Source organism: Procambarus clarkii, chromosome 7 (assembly GCF_040958095.1).
Source record: "Procambarus clarkii isolate CNS0578487 chromosome 7, FALCON_Pclarkii_2.0, whole genome shotgun sequence".
Taxonomy (NCBI): Eukaryota; Metazoa; Arthropoda; class Malacostraca; order Decapoda; family Cambaridae; genus Procambarus; species Procambarus clarkii.
Window position 1 is genome coordinate 2,990,227 of NC_091156.1, and position 16,516 is coordinate 3,006,742.

Consider the following 16,516-nt stretch of genomic DNA (forward strand, 5'->3'; position numbering starts at 1 on the left):
TATCTTTTTCGGCTACCTAACCTAACCTAGCCTATAAAGATAGGTTAGGTTCGGTTAGGTAGGGTTGGTTAGGTTCGGTCATATATCTACGTTAATTTTAACTACAATAAAAAAAAATTGACCTCATACATAATAAAATGGGTAGCTTTACCATTTCATAAGAAAAAAATTAGAGAAAATATATTAATTCAGGAAAACTTAGCCTATTAGGCAAATTGGGCCTTGCATAGTAGGCTGAGAAGTGCGTTCTGGCTACTAGGTACGACATATATATATATATATATATATATATATATATATATATATATATATATATATATATATATATATATATATATATATATATATATATATATATATATAGGGGGGTACCACCACTGGTGCAATTATAGGGACCCACAGCCTCAGAGAAGGGAACACAGCGCATTCAGGGACTAACTTGCCATTTAACTCTGAATACGTAAGAGTGTTCGCTTATATATATATATATATATATATATATATATATATATATATATATATATATATATATATATATATATATATATATATATATATATATATATATATAGCAGCGTAAGACGAATAGTATTATATTATCCTTAGCTATCTCATAACACGATATTGGCAATATACACAATTAACCTCCATTAGTTCGAGATGAAGGAGGTATACGCAACCTTTCCGTTTTCTCTCTCTCTTGCCTCCCATCCTCAAGGTTAGATATAAGAGCTAGAACAGCGAGAGACGATGGATATTGTTCTCGTAACGAAGGAAATACTGTCTCTCCGTTATCTTTTCCTCGCTGCCATCCTTTTAGTTGAATCTAAGAACCAGAAGAGCGTGAGACGAAGGCTATGTACTCAGGCACCATGGCTACCCGCTAGAAATAACCACGATACGCCTTCAGTGTGTTCAGGTGGCACACCTTTCACTCACTATTGGAATAGAGGGAGTTAGATCTATGTTTTACCTTGATCTACACTTCCAGGTACATTCCGATACGCTTTCTAGACTTCAACTGTTGCTATGCAGGAAAGTAAACAAGGAAAGTTCCAGGGGGAAAATGGGGAAAGACTTTAGTCTTCATTCCAAAACAAATCGAAAACATATGATACTGGGCAAGAGAATTTGGAAAATCGGAGAGTTATGCGCCTGAGATGGTGTGGGAACACCGTCATATATTCTCATAGATGTCACAGCGGGAGCAGTATGCCGCCTTCTCATTGGCGCATTTTCTTCAGACGAGTTGTGATTGGAGGAGAGAAGTCACTGCTGAGGCGAGTCTAACGTCCGGAGGCCGGGGCCTAATTCGTTCAAAACTTTTCAGTCGGAAAAAAGGTTAAGATGTGAAGCTTGATTGGTTGAAAAGTTGCTGATTAGTAAGTTTTGACAGAGGGAGAGTTGTAATTTCAATATTAGCGGAATTAAATGAGCAGATAGTCCGGTTAATTAAGCTTAGTAATTAACCGGAAGGAGTGGGAGGAGGAGGAAGAGAAGCAGATGAAGGAAGAGACGTGAGAGGATAGATGTTAATTGGATCTATGTGTGGCAAACGTTACCTTAACCTGGGATAACAAATAAACTGCTTAATGAGGAGTCTGGTCAGTATTACCACACTCAGGTCGACGGCAAGAGGCACACCCATTGACGACCAAAGTCCGCCCGCTGGTCCGTATCCGGACGGTGATAACCTGTTGACTATATAACGAGACTACAGTAGTAGATGGTTAATTACACACACACGTGAGTGTGTGTGTGTGTGTGTGTGTGTGTGTGTGTGTGTGTGTGTGTGTGTGTGTGTGTTTGTGTTTGGGATTTTCTCCAAAATCCCTAGTTTCTTATTTTTTAACTAGAGAGAGAGAGAGACAGATACAGACAGACACTGGCACAGAGAAAGACTAGCAGAAACAGACAGAACCAGTCTCAGTGAGAGACAGACAGCGAAACAGCGAGAAAAATCCAGCTCCATCTGCATCGCATTTAAATTACACACCAAGTGACCGTCTTGGAATGGTTTCTTAAGTTTTTTTTAATGAGATTTAGCTTCTCAGGGTGCGCCATACTTACCTAACGAGGTCTGGATGTTATCTCACGAAACACCTGCTAAATATTCAGGTAAAAAGATAGGAATTGGCTTATTTTCTCTCATTATCTGCATAATGTATTCAGGCACCTGTTTGCCGGTATGTGCCTGCTCATTATGCAGTGCAGGGGATTGATAAGGAGTGCGTATGTGAAGGCTGGGTACACGTATGCGCGTGTGTATGTTTTGAATGTATGTGTTGGATCTGTGTGTGTGTGTATTGTATGCACATGTGTGTGCTTTGCATGTGTTGTATGCACGTGTACATGTATTGGATGCAAGTGTGTGCGTGTTTTGTTTTCACATGTGTGTGTGTTGTATTTACGAGTATATGTATGTTACGTTATTACAATATTTACCCACCACACACACACGTGACTGACAGCATGGCTACCGAAATGAAATGGGATGAGCAAATGTTCCTCCAATATTCAAGAACAGTCTTATAAACCAGAGGCCATTAGCACTGACCAATAAACCTGGTAAGCTAATGAAGAAAAGTGCAAAACATAGACTAGTTGAATATCAGAAGAGAAATAGGATTTGTATCAAAACCAACGTGGATTCAAGGAAGTCAAGTTTAGTCTACTTAATCTCTTAATACAAATACGAGCTAATGACTAAATTATTCAACTGATCCCCGAACTAAACGAGCTGGGGAATAAGCAGAGGTTCAGATGAATATAACATCATAATGGTAGGAAGTAAAATAAATAGAGGAAACTTGATGAAAATATTCAAGATATTAAAGACAAAATGTTCAAGAACCTAAGTATACCATTGGACAGACCTAAAGAAAAAGTCACAAGGGGGAACTTGGGAACACGGAAGGAGTCACTTTGATGTTAGAGAAGAATGCGAGGGAAATGAACCCAGTACAAGGAAATGAAAGCTAAGGTCATGCATAGTCAAAAATTTTCATGTGACAACTTAAATGAACTTGAGCTCATTTTTCGCTTCCCACCCCCCTTCCTCACCACTCTTCTTTCTCACTCTCTTCCACCTTCCCTACTCCCATCCTTCTACTTGAACTGGTTGGTTGAGTGACGGTCTCGTTTCTTGAACAACAGTGTTCGATCCCCTGTGGTTCAAGTGGTGAGTGAACTATTCTTTACTCCATCATCATATATCAGCTCACTGTTAACATATTCATTCCTAGCTTTATACAGTCCAGAAATACCCTTTTTAACCCTTCATATATTATTACAGATGGAAAACATAGATCCGGCATCGAGAGAGGTATAGATATATTCAGGTACTGGTGCTCGTATGTGCAAAACAAGTATAGATAAAGGCAGGTATCTTCAACAGACCAAATGGCTAATAGGCAAAAAGCAGACAGACAGGTTTTTCGAGTTATAGGATGACAAACCACAAGCAAGACAGGTCTCATAAACAGATCTCCTCATATTAAAGTAGAACTGAGTACATCAGTCTAATCAACAGATCGCTACAAGACACCATACTACATAAGCCAGACCACTCTATCCCACCAAACAAGAGCAGCAAAAAGACCACAATCGACACGCTACAGTAAGCAGTTTGGTCTCACCAGACAACGGCAGACCAAGATAGACCATCAATGGCTGGTCTGGGTGGCGGCCTCTGGGGACGGATGGGCAAGTAAATTGAGGGATCATTTCTTGCTGCTATCAAGCCACCAATATTGTGCTGAGGCCAGCGAATACCGCACCGTGTAATAATGGCCTCTCCTCGTCTTCCTCTCTTTCTCTCTCTCTCTCTCTCTCTCTCTCTCTCTCTCTCTCTCTCTCTCTCTCTCTCTCTCTCTCTCTCTCTCTCTCTCTGTCTAGTATGAATCTCTGTCTCTTTCTTACTATAAATATACCTTTTCTCCATTATTGAATTTACGTGATGTCCTTTGCAATTCTTCAGTTCCCCTAAATTTCCAATATTTCTTTTTCCTTTCCTCCCCCCCCCCCCTCTTTTACCCCATAAATTTCCCCTTCGTTCCCTATTCCCTTACCCCCATTTTACCACCTCTCTTACGCTCTTACCCTTTACATTTGCCTTTTTAACTTTCCATTTTCCTTTGACATCTAATTCATCCAATATTCTGTCTATTTCTCTTCCTCATTTCATTTTATTCTTGCGCTCCATGTTGCCTTTTTTATTTTGTTGTTTTTAGCTCTCATACTCCTATACTTTTCCCTTTCGTTCTTCCTTGTATTCTTCCCGTCCTCTTTTTTTCCTTCCAAACATCTACAACTATTCCTCTTTTTCTCTCCTTTTTTTCGCCTTGGGCCTCCTCACCTTCCCCTCCTTGGTAGTAGGGAGAGTCTGGAGAGTAATGAGGAGAGTGTGTGGGAGAGTGGTGGGGATGTGTCGGCGGAGAACAACAAGCAGAGGGTGGATAGAGAGTGGCAAGTGTAGTGGGATACGGGGAGTTCTGGAGAGTATGAACAGGACGGAAAGCTTAGGCGGTTGGGGAGAGGAGAGTGAGGGTAAGGGCTTGATTGTAAGAGAACAGACAATTACAATCAAGAGGGCTTGATTGTAAGAGAACAGACAATTACAATCAAGAGGGATTGATTGTAAGAGAAAATGTTAGGAGAATTAGAGCTAAGAAGGGGAAGGAGAGGAAAGAGAAAGGGAGAGGAAGTGAAGATAGAGGAAATAGTCTCCCTCCGACCTGGACAGTTACCAGGCTTAAAAGACGTTGTTCTCTAAAGTTTGCCAATTACGACAGAGTCGAGGCGTCTCGCTGCACATAGTTTGACCTCACTAAATCTATTCCAGTCTCGGTTTCCTTTCTTTCTCCATACTCTTCTTTCCATTGTTCTAATTTTTGTTCTCTTCTTTTTATTATTATTATTGATTCTTCTTTAATGCAATGTCTTTTAATGTTTGTTTTAATGTATTTTGTCTACTTTATGTCTCAACTCATCTCCATTTTTTTTCTTTTCTCATTTATCTTACTATTTATCATCTTAATATTCATATCTTCCTCTCTCTTCTTGTTCGCGCCTGTCTTCCAGGCTTAGATTCAGATATGTTTTTAACAATAATTTTTGTTTTATACTTATTGTTGTCAAATATAATTGATTCAACAGTGTTAATATTTCTCAGTTTGGTTCTTTTTCTTTACCATCTCCAGGTTGTTTCTCCTCTACTAAAACTGACTGAACCGTCCCTTTTGCCTCTTGCTCCTTTCCTCTCTCTCTCTCTCTCTCTTATCTCTCTTATTATCAATTGTTCCTGTTAGTTTCTCAATTTCTTGTTTTTTTATTCCTGCATTATTTAATCTCTCTGTCTCTCTCTTTCTCTCGGTCTCTCTCTTTCTCTTGGTCTCTCTCTCTCTCTCTCTCTCTTCCTCTTCTGCATATGTAATCTAACTCTCCGCCTTAAATTTTCCTAATGTAACCCTCCTACTTCCTTCTCATCTTCCCTTTTCTGCAAACCTTCCAGCACCTGCTCTCCCCATTCTAAACAAACATTCCCACATGTCTCTTCTCCAGTTTCCCCTTGAGTCTAACCATCAAGCCATTCAGGTTTACGTTCATCCTAGAACGTCCATCCATCCAATCATTCATTCAATCATCCGTTATTTTATATACTCATCTGATTCGTTATACATCTATGCATCAACCGATTCCGATATTCATTCATCCATTCACCCATCCATACACTCACCCAACCCGTAAGGTTTCCTCTTCTTGCATGACCTAACTTAACGACCAATGTCATGCTTCTTGTCTAACTTTTCCCATATTCTTGAGACAAAGAGAGAGAGAGAGAGAGAGAGAGAGAGAGAGAGAGAGAGAGAGAGAGAGAGAGAGAGAGAGAGAGAGAGAGAGAGAGAGAGAGAGAGAGAGAGAGAGAGAGAAATTAGCGAGGGCAAGACATAAAAGGTTTGTTTATTTGTATGGTCCCGGTTCCCATTCCATGGGTTTTGCTGGTGGGCGTCTGTCTCTCCCATGTTCCTCCCTCTTCCCCATTCTTTCTTCATCTCACTCTGTTATCTTTATTATCGCTTACTATCCCCCAATCCCTTTTCCCACCTCATCCGCTTTTTCTACTCTGCATCTCCTCCTCACCCATTTTTTTTCGTTTAAACTAAGGCTTGGATTCATTTGGAATGGTGTTAATGATCGTAAGGAAACTGCAAGATGAGACCTACTATCCTGCTTCAGCTCATTTCAAGCCTGACCCAAGAGGCTGATTTACTTGATGAGCTTTTAATTACTCTCTCTCTCTCTCTCTCTCTCTCTCTCTCTCTCTCTCTCTCTCTCTCTCTCTCTCTCTCTCTCTCTCTCTCTCTCTCTCTCTCTCTCTCTCTCTCTCTCTCTTTCTCTCTCTCTCTCTCTCTCTCTCTCGTCCCCGTCACCCTCCTGCTCAGTCCCATCCCCTCTCCCCCATCCCCGCTCGGAACATAATGCATAAAGCCAATTTCAAGTTTGTGTAGAGAGAGGGAGTTGTGTACGTAGCGGGCCCGACCATCGTGTTTCCCAGGCGCTGTAATGCCGGCAATTTGGATGCAGCCTCGCCAACCGCAGCATCAAAGACCACCAGCAGCAGTAGTAGTAGTATCAGCAGTAAGAGGAGGAGGAGGAAGAGGAGCTGCGGAAATAGTAGTGTATTAGTATAAGTATCAAGTATCAGTAGTATCATAAGTATCATAAGTATTAAGTATAAGTAGTATCAGGAGAAGGAGGATGAGGAGAAGCACTAGAAGAAGCTGGCCTTCAAAAATAAATTCCTCTTCCTGAGAAAGATTAGATCAAGATTGATATTATGGAATGTCAATTGTTATAAATCTATACCCTGTTATCTCACTTCTCGATTCTACTGGCAGAGTTAGAAAGTTACAGACTTTTCCAGAAGTATTCTCTATATAAAAAACAGTAGTAGGCGTACAAAACAGAAGATAAACAGAAAGATTGAAAGATGGACACACAGATAGTAAGACTGAGATAGAGAGATAGTAAGGCAGATAAACAGACAGGAAAGTAAAAGAACAAAATAACCATACAAAGTATTTCTTCAAAGAATTTTGAATTCGTGAGAGAGAGGCAACCTTGCAAAGCTCTGACCGTGAAGGCTGTCAGTGGCTGTTTAGTGTTGGCATGACCCAGAAGGCGGCGAAGGACCGACAGGGAGAGAGGTGGGGTGAAGGGCAGGCCTCACCAACTGAAATGAAGAAGAATGAAGAGTTGGAGGGAAAGAAATATGAGGAGAAAAGAGGCGAGATAAAACAGAGGAACAAGTAAATGCAGATTCAGAACTCTGAAGGGAGGAGGAATGAAATAAGAAGATGTACTAAAAATAGTGTTACAAAGTTCTAAAGAGACAAATAGAGATATTGAAATGTATAAAAATATTGAGAGTAAAAACAAGGTAAATTGATACATAGAATGAAGAATAGATTGATACATAAAACACAAGCTCCCCTGAGAGGCAGAGGGAGACAGGGACAGGACCGTCTTTGAATATTTATGTTATTTCCGTCTGGAGGAAGGAAGTGACAGGCGTGTAAGGGGAAACCGTTCCTTATTTGCTGCTACGACAGAAGGCTGAGGGAGGGGGGGAGAGAAGGAGGGGAAGCAGAAGGGGGGGGACTGAAGAGGGGGACGGAGAAGAGGAGGTGGACAGATTGAATTTACTTGTGTTTCTATTGACCTCCCACGTCACTAGGCTTCCAAGCATCCCTCTCAAGACCCTCCTGCTCTCCCTCAAGACGTATTGGTAGAAAACTTCAGTTTGACGTGCTGGAGGGGGCCATAAATTGATGTGATAGAAACTCGGAAATATCAATAAGACAAGTGTCCCTCTCCCTGCCTGGCTTATCCAGTTGGTAATAAAAATACCAAAATAATATAGTGATTGAAAAACGCAGTACAATAAATTTGGGATGAGAACATACGAACATTGATCCGTTTTCTGTTCTAAAGTCTCAGTCTATTGTTCATTTGTCATTCAAATAAGTGAGTTTTTGGTTCTCTATGGGGATGGGCTTTGACATCTTGAAAGACCTTTGACCTTCGACATATCTAACCCCACAATCAGTAGTCTTGAGGTCGGAACCCCAAGAAAACTGATTCCAGCATTTGAAGAAAACATTTCGATGAGTTCAGATACAAGCCAGATAGACAAGCGATGCATAATTACTGACATGTGGAAAATAATACAGTACTCTCTCCCTAAAATATAGTAATATCGTGGCATTATTACTATTAATATATTGTATCACTTACACTTTTACACTAAATATCATATACACTATTTATAGTAAGTCTATTGCTGTACCTTAAATAGTACCATCATCACTTGCTGCATTTATTGATAGTGTAATTATTATCTGTATTGTTAGTGTAATTATTATCTGTATTGTTAGTGTAATTATTATCTGTATTCTGTTATTCAAAACAAAAATATATAAATTGTTCATACATATACAAATAGACGAAATACTGCCACTGAAATTTTACAGACGAAACACGGAGGGTTCCACTTACGAGACAAGTAGTTGTTCCACACACAACACAAGAAGGTGTTCCACACACAACACACGAAAGGTGTTCCACACCCATCACAAGGAGAGGTTCCACACACAACATAGGAAGGAGTTTCCACGTACAAGACGGAAAATGGCTCCCAGAAAACACAAATAGGAGTCCAATAGAGAAACTCACAAGTGCCTCCAAGTACAGGCAGGTCTCACCCTAACCAAGTGCTTCACAAGCACAGCAATGCCCACTCACTCACCACAAGAGGTCACCACTCCTTTAATGCGTCTTATTACCATTACTTTTTTGTGCTGGTGAGTGAAGAGAGGAGAGAAAGTGGCTCGAATGTTTTTGTAATCTAAATGTCAAGCATGGGGAAGGGCAAGGAATGTAGGTTGAAAGGGTATGGGGGAGAGAACAGGAAAATGGGTTATTGTGGAAGTGAGATGAGGGTAGAGGAGATGGGTAAGGTAGGGAAAGGAGAGAGATAGAGAAGAGCGGTAGAGGAAGAAGGGTGACATCTTGTAGACGACCCCAACAGGATGACGGTACCCTGGGGTTTAGCCACAGATCTAACTTTAAATTTATTTGAAGTATACTGCCCTTTTCCCCCCTCAGTCTACTCCTCGCTCCATCCTTACACTCCCCTCACTCTCACTCATTCCATCTACACTCTCTTGCCTTTGACAATTCTTGTACTCCGTCTCTCTCTCTCTCTCTCTCTCTCTCTCTCTCTCTCTCTCCTCTCTCTCTCTCTCTCTCTCTCTCTCTCTCTCTCTCTCTCTCTCTCTCTCTCTCTCTCTCTCTCTCTCTCTCTCTCTCTCTCTCTCTCTCTCTCTCTCTCTCTCTCGCTTGTCATATGCTCCCATCACTTTTGATACGACCTTTTCCTCTGCACCTCTCACACAGTGCCCCAACTCTCACACACTCCCTATGCACACCTCTACTCTCAAGAGTACTTCATCAACTATTGTTTCTTACTCAGCCACCATAATCTTTCCTCCTCTCCCACTTCAACTCTTCATGATAATCATAACTCATTAACCTTCACATGCCTCAATCCAAACGCAATCAATATATGATGTTCCTGCCTTTGCTGCTACTGCAAATGTTTCTGATGTTTCTGTTACTAGTGATGTTGCTAATGTTAATGTTGATGTTACTAGTGATGTTGTTAATGTTACTGTTGCTAGTTACGCTGCTTCTGGTCATGTTGCTGTTGCTGTTACTGGTGATGTTGTTACTGTTGCTTTTACTGGCGATGTTGCTACTGCTCATGTTGCTGTTACTGATGTTGGTACTTTTCTTTCTTGCGTCTTTCCTCTACTCTCTTGGCGGCAACGTTCTTTCAGTAAAAGTGGTTTTCCAGCAGCAGTGGTCTTCCAGTAGCAGTGGTCTTCCAGCAGCAGTGGTCTTCCAGCAGCAGTGGTCTTCCAGCAGCAGTTGTCTTCCAGCAGCAGTGGTCTTCCAGCAGCAGTGGTCTTCCAGCAGCAGTGGTCTTCCAGCAGCAGTGGTCTTCCAGCAGCAGTAGTCTTTCAGCAGCAGTAGTCTTCCAGTAGCAGCGGTCTTCCAGCAGCAGTGGTCTTCCAGCAGCAGTAGTCTTCCAGCAGCAGTGCTCTTCCAGCAGCAGTGGTCTTCCAGCAGCAGTGGTCTTCCAGCAGCAGTGGTCTTCCAGCAGCAGTTGTCTTCCAGCAGCAGTGGTCTTCCAGTAGCAGTTGTCTTCCATCAGCAGTGGTCTTCCAGTAGCAGTGGCCTTCCAGTAGCAGTTGTCTTCCAGCAGCAGCAAAAAAACTAATGTGGTAAGAGAGGCTCTGAAGAGATTGGGAAGGAAGGCTGGAAGAAACGAAGCAAGGATGAAAGGAAAAAAATCATGAGAGGAAGAAAGACAGGAAGGAATAAAGGAAAGAACCCAAACGAGCCACAAATAAAGGTACTGAATGGAAGGGGTTTGTGATGATAAGATTGTAGAGTGAAAAAAAGACAAGAAGAGAGGTGGGATGGAGAGAAAATATAATTGTGAAAGTGTAGATTGAGCTAACAGGGTCTCCTTAGTAGTGGTAGTGGCCGAATCCCACCTCCCTATTTCCCCCACGTCACCTAATTTTCCCCCTTTATCCCCCCTCTTTCCTCCCCTCATCCACGACCCTAAGTGGAGAACGACTCGTAAACAAGACATAATGGTCACTGGTTTTTGACACAGGCCCCCGCCCCACCACCAACCTATCCCTTTCCTTGCTCCACTTCTTCCATCCCCCTTCTTCACTTTTTCCATTTTCACTCCCTTCAACCAACCAACACCCTCCTTCTCCCTTCTCACCCCCTCCCTCCCCCCTTCCTCGGTTCCCCTAGTGTGAGACCTCGTTTACCTGTTGGCATTTAATCACAGGTGTGATGCTCCGTTAGGGATTTGGTTTAATTCCCGACACTCTGCTGACTGGGCGGACGCTACGTGGATTTTCTTCTTAATGTGTATGTTTAATCAATTATAATTCTCCATGTGAAGATTTGTTTATGTTCTTGTAGAACGTAAACGATTTTAAATTCTTTTATTTCCCATCTTTTTTTATTCTCTGTCTCTTGTTACAAGAGGCACAGAATAAGGTTCTTTAGGAACCTCGGAATGAGTTAAGAGCAATAATAACTGCCAGTCTAGTTCTCACGTTGTCAGTGATTCGCATTACAAAGATAATAACTGTGGTTTAACGATTTCGTACGCCGTTTAACAGACGTTGAAAGTGTTTTTCATTCATAAACAAGAGAGAGAGGAAGAGGGGGTAGGGTGGGGGGTTGGGGGCTGCTGGATTAATGAGTGTTTGGCCGGGGTTCTGAGATCGGACTCCTCCTGTAGTGAATGAGTTATTCAGATGTTCAGCAGCAAAATTTTATCAAGATTTATTCTCTGCGAGTATTAAAGGCATTTTAATTCAGTAATGTAATGCTCTGTAATACAAAAATCCTACTTTTCAATCGGGTTAACAATTTTTTGTCTATAATTAAGAGAATGCCCTCTGGTGGTCAGTCAGTTACTTCGGTGACCTTAATGACTCCTTTCCATAGTTGGTAGACCTTAAACCGAAATCCAAGATGACCTATGTCATTGTTGCTCTCTACTGTGTATATCCACTAACAGCTTACCATAGTTTTGATCTTTTTTGTGGACTGGGTATACTTGTATTTTGGTCAGCAAGTTCTGGTGGTGGCTTTAATAGATCATAAGCCCAACACCAAACCACAAGAACTCCCAACTCTTTCTAAAGGAAACCTAATTACAATTGATTCACCCAATCACACCGTAATCTAAAACTTCATTAACTCGTTATATATCCATCATCTTTTAACCTTTAAAATCTTTCAAGAGTGTTTATTATCCACGTTCTTTATTGCAGTATGTCTCTATGTCACACCTCTTCTCTCTCCCTCCCTTTATCCGCTGTTTCTCTTTCACTTACTGTTTATTATGTTAAAAATAAAATACTTTTTCTGCTTCATCGAGCACTCTAGTCGTTTGTAACCAGCTGTCACATTATAACTTCTTAGCGTTTTTATTAATTTTGTTTTTATTCCATGTTTACACTATACATCAGCTTAATACTCGGCCCGACTCTTTCTCCCAGCTGGTGTTGCCTTCTTGTCTCTTATGACTTTATGACTGTGAGTTATGATTTAACAACTGGCAGAGAGAGAGAGAGAGAGAGAGAGAGAGAGAGAGAGAGAGAGAGAGAGAGAGAGAGAGAGAGAGAGAGAGAGAGAGAGAGAGAGAGAGAGAGAGAGAGATATGCTGGCACGTGTAATAAGCACCTGGTCCCATCGTGCCTACGTGGTATTTGTGTACTTGTGGTTTACTTTACTCGGTATTTCTGTGGTGGGGGTTTACACAAGAGGCCGCGTGCTTCGCCACATGGCAACATCCTATGGCAACACCCACCTCGTGGCAACAGTTCCTGGTTCTACCTAATAGTACTCTCTCTCTCTCTCTCTCTCTCTCTCTCTCTCTCTCTCTCTCTCTCTCTCTCTCTCTCTCTCTCTCTCTCTCTCTCTCTCTCTCTCTCTCTTTCTCAGAACTTTAACCTCTATTATACCCTTCTACCTATGTATTGCAATCATTCCTATCGCAATTCCCATCTCTTTCTCCCCTCTTTTATCCCTCCTTCCCTCCAGTCCCACCTCGTGTTGCGTTCCAAAATACCCATAGGGTCTCCCTCTTCTTCGCTATTTCATCCATCTCTTTCCCTCACCCTCTCACGGCGGTTTTAGATATAAGGGCGTCTGGAGTGAGGGAGGGAATGAGAGAGGGGGAAAAGGAAGGGAGGGAGAAATGAAGGGATGGAAGGGGGAAAGGAAGTTAGCAAGGGTTAGGGAGGGAGGAGGGGTTAACGGAATGGAGGAGGAGGGGAAACGGAAGAAAAGGAGGGCGAAAGGAAGGAAGGAAGGGAGGGTTAGGAAACAGAAAAGAAGGGAAGGAGAGAGAAATTAATGAGAGAGTGAGAGAGTGGAATGAGAGAGATACTTAATATCTTCCCACATACCCCCAATACGCACAGTGCTCAGAAATCAGGTTAAATGTCAAAAGAAAGCTCTTACAGATGACTCCAACGTTCACCTGAGTCTAATTTATAAAATTATGACAAACTCTTTCATAATATAATAATTATTAGCAATAAATGAAATTGAGCTGAACTATGAAAACAGTTCGTATTTTGTAATATGCACACTAAAGTTCTTATCCTTAATCCTTATACCCTAGTTGCTAGCTTGTAATAGAAGATAAAGAGATGTAACAGAGACGAGAAAGATTTTATCTGAATACAAATAAAATCAGAAATAGTGAGACTCTTTGGTCTATACCGATATTATCTGTTGACGAAACTATAGCTACAATCCCTGAAAACCCACAACTGCTATCAAGACAAACAAATTAAGGATAAAGAAAGCAAGGGGAAAGAGGGGGGATTGAGGGGTTAAAGGGGATAACGAGGGGGCGAGGGGAAAAAGAAAAAGGAGCAAGGAGAGACAGAGGGAGACGTAAAAATACCTCCCCTCAACACGCCTCAGCCGTTCTCAACACGAGAACAATTTGAGGGGGATTAGAAACCACGAACATGAAAGGGCACTCTGTAATGGTTTTGTTTTTGCTTTATTTTTAGGGTGACGCAGGCGCGCATGTTCATGTATGTGCTCACCTCATTGTGACTGCAAAGACAAACTATTTAGCACGGGTGGAACACGAACAAGGGGACACAGGTGGAAACTTAGTACCCAAATTTGCCATAGAGTCATTAGAAAGATTTTTTTCAGTGTCAGAGTAGTTAACAAATGGAACGCATTAGGCTGTGGTGTAGTGGAGGCAGACTCCATACGCAGTTTCAAATGTAGATATGAAAGAACCCATTAGACTCAGGAATCTGTACACCAGTTGACTGACAGTTGAAAGGCGAGACCAAAAAGCCGAAGCTCAACCCCGCAAGCACAACTAGGTGAGTAAACACCGTGGACAGGAACACCGGGGAGTAGAGGGTCATTCCACTATGGCTGTTTATTTGCTCGTTGGCCGCCGTCCTCACAACTCCCAAATTAATAAAGTTCCTCATCTCACTCTATTTTCATCACCAGCTTCGCCTTTCTTCCAGGAGAATTTTTTTCCAGAATATCTCGTTTTCTCTTTGTTCATATCTCAAGATGAACAGAAGACAAGGAGTTTGACATAGAGTTTACTGAACTGAATACTGAAGTAATACATTGGAAGTATGCTTGATGGATCATATTTAAGCAGGCTAGCTTAGACATTCTCGTATTGCTTTAAGTTATAGTATGTTTTTGTGCATTTGTTTTTATAGTAATATTGAGGGAAGAGAGAGTGATCGGAAGACCTGAGGGAGAGGGAACGAGATGGGTCCGAAAAGGGAAAATAGAGAAGCGGGTGAAGACCAGCAACCGAGGGAAAATGAAAGGAAAATAGGGAAAATAAATGAGAAGAGGAGTGGAAAAAAGTAAGTGACGGTGAGAAGTTTGAGTTAAAACAAAGGATTTGTTTGCCAGGAGGGAGGTTCAAGCGAGGGGTATTTTGGGAAGAAGGGGAGGGTCGACGAAAGATGAGGATTGGTGAGAAGGATTTGGTTGGAGAAAAAGGAAAGTCGAGGAAAAGTGTGCTGTTGGGGGAAACGGGGAGTGCTCGGGAGAAAGGGAGAGATAGATAGAGAGATATGTTGTAGAAAAAGAAAGTTTTGAGAGAGGAGAGGATTGAAGAGAAAGGAGAATTGGAGATAATTGAAGGTTGGAGAGAGTGGAAGGTTGGAGAAAGTTGGAGGAGAGGGGAGGGGTAGAGAGAAGATAAGGCTGGAAAGAAGGAGACTGGAGGGAAGAAGATTACTAAGAGGGGGGAAGTTTAAAGAGAGTGGGATGGTTTAAAGAGGGGGAGGGATAGAGAGTGGGGAAGGTTGGAGATAGCAGAGGATTGGAGAGAGGAGGAAAGGTTAGAGAAAGAGAGAGAAAGAGAGGGGAGGGAGGGGGGAGAGAGGGAAAGTTTGGAGGAAGAGGGGAAAAAAGTTTGCGAGATAGGGAAGAGAGAGAGAGGGAAGAGGAGAAATAGGTTGGAGAGAGAGGGTTAGGTTGGGGAGAGGAGATTGAAAAATTTAGTTTATAGAGAAATCATAGATAATGAGAGGAAAAGTGACGAAGATAATGATGAATATAATTATGAAGATGATGATGATGATAATAAGGATGATGATGATGATGATGGGAATGATGACAGTAATGATAATGATGATAATAACTATTGTATAAAAAAAAATATGAAATTGATGATGATAATGAATATAATGATAATCATTACAATGATAATGACGATAAAAATGATGAGAATGATGGCAATGATAAAAATGAAGCATATAATGAAAATTACTATAAGAATGGTATTGATGAGAATTATTATAAGAATGATGATAATTATGATGAGAATGATTGTGATGATAATTATGATGAGAATGATTGTGATGATAATTATGATGAGAATGATTGTGATGATAATTATGATGAGAATGATTGTGATGATAATTATGATGAGAATGATTGTGATGATAATTATGATGAGAATGATTGTGATGATAATTATGATGAGAATGATTGTGATGATAATTATGATGAGAATGATTGTGATGATAATTATGATGAGAATGATTGTGATGATAATTATGATGAGAATGATTGTGATGATAATTATGATGAGAATGATTGTGATGATAATTATGATGAGAATGAGAATTATGATGAGAATGATAAGAATGGAGATACGAATGATGAGAATAACAATGAGGAGAAAAATAACATTGACTAGAAAGGTATAAATAATTAAACTTCTAAAACTATACACAAAATAAACAAATTAAAACAAAACAGAAACACGCGAACGGAAATAAACAAACTCGAGGAGGAGGAGCTATAGAAAGGGAGGAGTGAAGAGGTGATTGATGGGATTGGAAAGCGAATTGAAGAGAAGAGTAGGGTTAGGGGGAAGGAGAGGTGGGTGATTGAATGGAATGGGGGGGAGAGGGATAGGGTAGGAGGGATTGACGGAGGAGGAGGGGGATATTTGTACACTGACACACACCCCTCTACCAGACGTAGGGTTGATGACTCTTCATTCCAATGGAAAAAATACAAATAATACGAATTTTTGGCGTTATGACAAAACGTGGGCGTGGTTGTAGGTGCCCTCAGATAAGGGGTGGGATACAATATGGGTGTGTAGATAAAGTCCTGAGGGCGTGATGAGAGCAAGTGGGAGGGGCTACGTCTAACAGGGGGCGTGGCTATAAGTTGAGATATTGTATCAGGTGTGAAGGAACCATCTGCCGGACGCATTTCGAAGATGTTGTACGGCCCCCCCACACACACACACACATACACACTCACGCACGCACGCACACAGGTCCTCGCAGCCGAGCGGACTGCGCTCTGGAGTCGTAGT

The 16,516-nt window shown here is 41.4% G+C and overlaps 1 protein-coding gene across 1 annotated transcript; it reads left to right on the forward strand.

Annotated features, from left to right (window-relative positions):
- The first annotated feature begins 14,639 nt into the window (after window positions 1-14,639).
- LOC138357469 (aspartate and glycine-rich protein-like) lies at window positions 14,640-15,883 on the forward strand. The gene is made up of 3 exons (XM_069314324.1): window positions 14,640-14,649; window positions 15,202-15,300; window positions 15,435-15,883. Exons 1-3 carry the CDS (start codon window positions 14,640-14,642, stop codon window positions 15,881-15,883), a joined length of 558 nt encoding a protein of 185 aa, XP_069170425.1.
- The last annotated feature ends 633 nt before the right edge of the window (window positions 15,884-16,516 follow it).